This window comes from Alexandromys fortis, unplaced genomic scaffold (genome assembly GCF_014885135.2).
Source record: "Alexandromys fortis isolate MF-2015 unplaced genomic scaffold, M_Fortis_MF-2015_v1.1 scaffold_58, whole genome shotgun sequence".
Classification (NCBI taxonomy): Eukaryota; Metazoa; Chordata; class Mammalia; order Rodentia; family Cricetidae; genus Alexandromys; species Alexandromys fortis.
In genome coordinates, this window is record NW_026067940.1 from 683093 (window position 1) to 690979 (window position 7887).

The 7887-nt window shown below is 38.6% G+C and overlaps 1 protein-coding gene across 1 annotated transcript; it reads left to right on the top strand.

Annotated features, from left to right (window-relative positions):
• Positions 1-6302: 6302 nt before the first annotated feature.
• Positions 6303-7256, top strand: LOC126505092 (40S ribosomal protein S2). Its single transcript, XM_050147824.1, has one exon. It carries the CDS (start codon positions 6327-6329, stop codon positions 7206-7208), a length of 882 nt encoding a protein of 293 aa, XP_050003781.1. The 5' UTR covers positions 6303-6326; the 3' UTR covers positions 7209-7256.
• Positions 7257-7887: the final 631 nt, after the last annotated feature.

Consider the following 7887-nt stretch of genomic DNA (forward strand, 5'->3'; position numbering starts at 1 on the left):
GGTCTCACTGCCAATGACCCTACAGTTTGCCCAAGCCATACAACTGTCAGTCACATTCAGAGGACCTAGTTTGGCCCTATGCTCATTCCCTCGCTGTCAAGCTGGAGTTGGAAGGCTTTAATTAGCTCAGGTAAGCTTTTTCAGTGGTCATTCTTATCCAGGTCTTGACCTCTTTGCTCATATTCTCACTTCTCTGCCACGGACCAGCTCACAGACGACACTGGAGTTGATGTGGCACTTCTCCCTCTCTTCAATCGAACTTTGAGAGCTCAGCCCAATGTTCTGCTGTGGTTCTCTGCATCTCATCCATCAGTTGCTAGATGTAGGTTCTATGATGACATTTAAGACAGTCATCAATGTGACTACAGGGGAAAGCCAGTTCAGTCACCCTCTCCACTCTTGCTTACAGTCTTAGCTGGGGTCATCCTTGTAAATTCCTGGGAATTTCTCTCGTGTTCGGTTTCTTGTTAGAGGAATGGTTCAACATACGAAAATCCATTAATGAAACCCACTATATAAATAAACTGAAAGAAAAAAAACATATGATCATCTCATTCAATGCTGAAAAAGCATTTGACAAAATCTAACAGCCCTTCATGATAAAGGTCTTGAAGAGATAAGGGATATAAGGAACCTATCTGAACATAATAAAAGAAATATGCAGCAAACCGACAGGCAACATCAAGTTAAATGGAGAGAAACTCAAAATGATTCCACTAAAATCAGGAAAAGACGAGGCTGTCCACTCGCTCCATATCTATTCAATATAGTTCTTGAAGTTCTAGCTAGAGCAATAAGGCAACAAAAGGAGGTCAAGGGGATACAAATTGGAAAGGAAGAAATCAAACTTTAGCTATTTGAAGATAATATAATAATATACATAAGTTACCCCAAGAATTCTACCAGGGAACTCCTACAGCTGATAAATACCTTCAGTAATGTGACAGGATACAAGATCAACTCAAAAAAAAAAATATCAGTAGCCATCCTGTATACAAATGATTAAAAAAAGCTGAGAAAGAAATCAGAGAAACATCACCCTTCACAATAGCCACAAATAACATAAAATATCTTGGGGTAACACTAACAAAACAAATAAAAGACCCATGTGAAAAGAACTTTGCAGTCTTGAAGAAATAAATCGAAGAAGATATCAGAAAATATCACCTGTGTTTAGCAATGTCAACCTTGTTCAGAAGTCTAAAGTTCAAAGTTTTCTGTTCAATGCAAGACAAACTCTCAACTGTGAACCTCTATAAAGTGCAAGATAGGTTACACACTTCAAATATACAATAGCAGGAAGCACCCTGTTCTTAAAGGAGAGAATGAAGACCTGAGAGAAGAGAAACTTGAAGAAGACCAGTTTCCAACAGGACAGATATCAAATCCCACAGTTCCATGCTGCACATGTTATAGAATCATCTGCGTTCCCATGGGCATAGGTAACCCCAGCCTTCCACCTCTGCTGCCTGCATCAACATAGAAACTCTTGTTGGTCAGACCCATCCGTAATTCAGTTTTTCCTAGCAGACATCCCACAGGGTGTCACCTACAATGTCTTAAGGATACTTAAGCTTTGCCTTCACAACTTCATTCAGTTTCTTTTCTGAGCCTCATCTCAGGGAAGCCATGTCTTCTACATATTTACTGGCCTTAAAAATTCTATTCAAGCCTCCACCATCTGGTTCTCACATCTTCATTATTACAACATTAGTACCACAAAAATACATTGCCAGGTTGTACTACCAACTCAAGAGGGAGCTTCATCCCCTGGCCCACAGCTATAGTTAACTCAGGGTGCTTTCAAGGCAGAACCTAGAGAACCCCTTAAAAACAGCACACATGCCATCTATGTACTGACTGAACATAGTGAGCAAGTAATGGCTTTCCAAGAAGAGAAATCAAAAAAATGTTTAATGCCATTATAGAATATTTTCAGGAGCAACTAAATTCATGCTGTTTCAAAGGTCTCTAGCCCATTTCCATAGTCATAACTATGCTTTTTCATACCCAGAAAATAAAATAAAATAAAATAGGTGGCTCGTGCTTATAAGCCCAACACTGACAGAGTCACTGAAGGTTCTAGGTTAGCCAAGGTTTTGTAAAATAGGGGAGAAACCAAGGCTACAGAGTGAGATCTTATGTCAAAATATAAAAAGTTGGCAAGAAGAAGGAAAAGAAGAAAAAAAGAGGAGAAAGTGAAGGAATAATCAAAATGAATTATTGCTACTAAAGACAAGATAAACATAGAACCAACTGTCCATAGTTTCATATTACATAGTCTCTTCTACCCTTGAATATAAAAATGCCTGGCCTTCATGGTAGGTATGACTAACGATAAAAGCTTTCCGTATCAGATATTACCTTATCACTTCCCGACATCCCTAGTCTATGGAGAGCAGTCATCAGTGGCATTATTAGAAGAGACTCATCAGAACACCAAGCATAACAGGCCCAATACGCGTCATGTGTTTAAGTATTTCCTCATGTTCCCCTTGCCATGTAACTTCTTTCCATCGGTACGTCTGTCCCGAATGATTTCATCTCACAGCATGTGTAACATTCTTACCCCATCCTAAGATCTTGGCAGAACAATGGGATTCTTATAGTTACTTCACCATTGAGCTTTCAAGGCAAGTGGAATAAATCAAAATAAATTCACGGCTGAGTAATAAGCCTCCTTGATGAATCTTAACAAGAGAACTATTCTTACAAACCAACCCATAGGAGTTCTGTAGAAGACTGTTATCCTTTTATGTGGCTATGGTGTGCATTCTGATGGTAAAATAGACTTTCTGAAACCAGAAGCAGAACGCAGTCACTTTTGACACAGTTCTCAGCTCTCTGCCTCCTCCCAGTCTCACAATGTGGTTGGACCAGACAGATACCTTGCAGAACTGCTCCTGATGAACACCTCCCTATGGGTCAGCTAGCTGCAATTCCCTTGACTAATTCTCTGACCCCCAAAGCCTGCCCATATGGATTACCTAAATATGCTTCAGGGATGATCTCAATGCTGGCTTGCTCTAAACTTCTGTCACAAGAACAATTGCTGTTTTAGTATGTTCTGTGGTAGATTCACTGCCCCCAACAAGATTCCTTAGCATCCCCTGAGGTTCTTTCTTGTGTTTGCCCCCACAGGACAACGGATGGCAGTGAAATCTGAATCCAGAACCCTTTAGGTCTCTCCAGACCCCTACACACTATTTTTCATAGTGTTTGTATGTGTAACATGTTAACTATTATTCAGAATGACAAATTTTTAGGACCTTTAAATATATCAAATTTAATATTACATAAAATATATTTTGGCTTTTTTTAACCCTCCTCCAATAATTTCTCACGGTCCCTTTTTCTCCAAAATCTATCATGCTATTCAGTAATATCTGCTTCTTTTTTCCTCTGTTTTCCCTCATTTTACTGGAATATTGCTAAAATGTATTCATTCGCAGCACAGAATAGTAGCTTTCTTCTTTTCTTCCTCTTAAAATTAGCACATTTAAACATTCACATTATGTTGAAAAATATCTTTCCAAGCATTTTACCAAAACAATTCCTCTTCATTAAATGGAATCTGGAACCAACTAAGTCTTGACTTCCAAAAGACTTTAGCAGTATTGATATTAACAGTTGCCTAAATCCAAATCTTTTCAAAAATTTGCTCCAAAGGATAAGAGCAAATAAAACTACATAAAACTCTCACTTTTGATATAACTACAAAAAAGAAACCATTACAATTTTAAATTACTTACAAGTAGAAATATAAGAATTCACTCAATATGGTTAAGTTTTGAAATCACTCCACAACCAATTGTAGTCAACAGGAAGTAGTGACTTTCTGATTTAGAAGAAAGAATAAAGGAGAACTGAGCTAAAGGAAGTTGAGAACAAGAAAGCTCAACAATGATGGTAACATTGATGGAAATAAGCATTCACTGATCCATGTACATCGAAATAAACAAAGCATGAGGAAATGAGGATTCCCATATGATTCTTTCCAGTAGAGTGTCAACTAAGAAATAGGAATAGAACAGCCCAGGGAACTCTGTCGAAGAGAAGGCAAAAAGAGAGGAAGATCCAGAAGGCATGGAGGACATGAAGGAAAAGAAGACATAAGGCCCCCTAAACCAACAGGAACAGAACTCATATGAACTCACTGAGACTAAAGCAGCGAGGACAGGGCCCGCATGGATCTGCACCAGGTCCTTTGTGTACATTAAATTACGGCTTTCTGGGTTTTATGGGATTTCTGAGTGTGTGAACAAGTGGGTCTCTGAATTTTGTGCCTTCTTGGGCTCTTTTCCTTCTGTTTGCTTGTCTTATCCAACTCTGAAGTGACAGGTTTTGGTTTATCTTATCATGGTTTATTTTGTTATGTTTTATAATTATCTCTTAGAGGCCCATTTGCTTATCTCTTTTTTTTTTTCCTAAAGAAAGACAAAAAGGGAGTGAATCGGGATGGGAGGGGTGAAGAGGAACTCAGAAGAGTAAAGGAAAGGAAAACTATAATCAGGATATATTATGTGAGAAAATAATCTATTTTCATAAAATGATAAATAAATAAGTGGCAATGTAAAAAAGAAGAAAACACCATTTTCAATGATTCTAATAAAAACTTATTTAAACAAAAATAGTCAATATGTACTCAGGTGAGAAGGTGAACCCTCAAAGAAGAAAAACACAGTCTTCAAAATGCCTCCCCACGGAGTACTTATGAACTACTAAGAAGAAAATAAAATGTTATTATAGAGAAAACAAGGAGGAACGGCCATCTTAGCAAAATGATTATAGCTAGAATTAGCAGTGAGACAAGGCAACTTCATGTCTCTTGCTGTGATGGTTGTGAATATAATCTCACATCTGCTTCTGATCTTAATTGCCTGGCTTGAATTTAATAATAAGAAGCAAATTGAAAAACATTTTGGCAAAAATCCACTTTTCCTTGAAACTGCCCAATGTACGAGATGAGAAATTCTGGACAAAAAGACACTCATGGCCCATAGTAGCTAAACTTGAATCTTGCTAATTGATTTAATGTTAGGCAAGGAAAATAAAACCTCGACTATGTATGCCATAATTTGGACAATCGGTAGCATCTTCATATGGGTCCGGGGTGAAACAGTGCGAGGATAGGGTATTTGTCTTACTTGTGTCATGGGTTATCCAGGAGACTGTATTCGCTCTTAGGAAACGCAAGCTAATCCATGGGCTTGAAGTCTGCAACTACTTTCGAAAGGCAAAAACATGTTTATGAAAAGAGCAAATCGGGAAGCAAAACAAAAATGTCAGCAAGTATTGGTGAGAGCACAGTTACATGAGGAACTGCTGCACTAAACCTCCAATTTCTCTGAATTTGAAATCAAACCAAAATTCTCACCTTACCACATTGGAAATAAAGTTTCTGATCATTTTCCTCGCTTAAAGAACAGAAAACTCTGAGATTACACTATGAGAAACAGAAGCATGCAATTCTTCTCCACAAACCCTTAAGAAATTCTGTTTATGATAGAAGCAAACTATAGTTGAGTGAGTCAATGTCTTATTTTTAAACCAAATTAATTTATACACAGTCACTAAGCTATCTTTAAGGATTATGTGTATTTTGATACATAATGTTGTCCCAATATTGTCAAAAAGGTTTCCAGTAACATAAAATACGTTCAAACACATTTGAGTCGCTGCATGATTTTCATTATGAAATCTGTAGCTGATCAAATGCTTGTTTATACTGATCTAGCTACTATTAACCCACACTGTGATGTTTACTCTATTACCTTAATTTAAAGAAATAGTAACCATAAGCTGTGCACATACTCATTCTTAAGTATGTTACTAGGGAAATGACATTTATTAATTTGGTCTTCAAAAATTTAAAGATTTGATTTGCTGTTTATTCATTTATGAGTAGACTGTGGATCAAAATAGAAAAAAAAAAACAAAACAATTGTCTAGGATCACACAATTTGTAACTAATGAAGACATACATTTCTAATATTGTTTAACCAAATCAAAAAGATTGTATATTTTCCTATGTTAGTATTTCTAGCATAATTAAAAGCTGAATAACTTTTATTTGATGATTTTTGTCAAAGCTCCCAGGAGAAAGCTATTTAACATCATTACTTAGACTGATTTTCTAGGGGAAGTTATTGATATAAACATGATATTTGGAGTCTATCCTGAAAATACAACATCCTATTGAAAAATAATTTTCAAGTATGCTTTATTATTCCGGCAGGATCTACATGTAGGAAACTCATACATAAGTGATATTTTTGTAATTAAAAAAATAACCTGGGGCTTCTTTTTCTTCTAGGAAACACCAAATGGCGGATGACGCCGGTGCAGCGGGAGGGTCCGGAGGACCCGGGGGCCCAGGATTAGGAGGCCGTGGCGGCTTCCGCGGAGGATTCGGCAGCGGTCTGAGGGGCCGCGGCCGTGGTCGAGGCCGTGGCCGAGGGCGAGGCCGCGGGGCTCGCGGAGGTAAAGCTGAAGACAAGGAGTGGATTCCCGTCACCAAGCTGGGCCGCCTGGTTAAGGACATGAAGATCAAGTCCCTAGAGGAGATCTACCTGTTCTCCCTGCCCATTAAGGAATCTGAGATTATTGACTTTTTCCTGGGAGCTTCCCTAAAGGATGAGGTTCTGAAGATCATGCCCGTGCAGAAGCAGACTAGGGCAGGCCAGCGGACCAGGTTCAAGGCTTTCGTTGCTATTGGGGACTACAATGGTCACGTAGGTCTCGGTGTCAAGTGCTCCAAGGAGGTAGCCACTGCCATCCGTGGGGCCATTATCTTGGCCAAGCTTTCCATTGTCCCTGTGCGGAGAGGCTACTGGGGGAACAAGATTGGCAAGCCCCACACTGTTCCTTGCAAAGTGACAGGTCGCTGTGGTTCTGTGCTGGTGCGTCTCATCCCTGCCCCCAGAGGCACTGGCATAGTCTCTGCTCCTGTCCCCAAGAAGCTACTGATGATGGCTGGCATCGATGACTGCTACACATCAGCCAGGGGCTGCACTGCCACCCTGGGCAACTTTGCCAAGGCCACCTTTGATGCCATCTCTAAGACCTACAGCTACCTGACCCCCGACCTCTGGAAAGAGACTGTGTTCACCAAGTCTCCTTATCAGGAATTCACTGACCATCTTGTGAAAAACCACACCAGAGTCTCTGTTCAGAGGACCCAGGCTCCAGCTGTGGCCACCACATAAGGGTTTTTATACAAGGAAAATAAAAGTGAATTAAGTCTGTTAAAAAAAAAATAAAAAAAAAAAAATAAAAAAAAAATAACCTGGGGGAGTAAAAGTTACCTTATACTAAAAGTTGTCCTGATTTTGAAAATTAAGCTTCTTATTCCATTTTAACAACAAAAAAAATCACAAAGATAAAATAAAATGAAGATCTTTCAAATACTCTTTCTGAAACCCTGTAAAGCTAAATTTTAATATGGAGTTCCCATAAAGGTACTTATGTATCCATTTCAATAGCCACCTTAGCTCTAGTTACAGGCCCACTGTCAACACATGAGTCTGAGTCAGGCTATGACATTTATCTCAGTGCATCAGGAAACATGAGACTATGTATGTACATTTGTATATATACTGCCTACAAAATCAACCACATAGATAGTTTGCCTTTTATATTTTCCAAATCTGCAAAGATCTATAGACAAGTATTTATTTAGAATCATTTACTCTGGTGAAAGGTGTAATTTTTGTTAAATACATGCACAGATGTCAGGCTCAATGGAAAAACAGTGCATACGGTATTATTTGATCATCCCAATGACAAACTTCACATAACAAAGAAAACAATCAAAGGAGTTGACAGCCTTATTTCTCAAATAATTTGAATAGTAAATCCAGTGTTCTTTATCTCCATGGGCTACAT

Coding starts and splice junctions, on each gene's coding strand:
- LOC126505092 (XM_050147824.1), top strand. CDS start 6,327: ATGGCGGATGACGCCGGTGCAGCGGGAGGGTCCGGAGGACCCGGGGGC.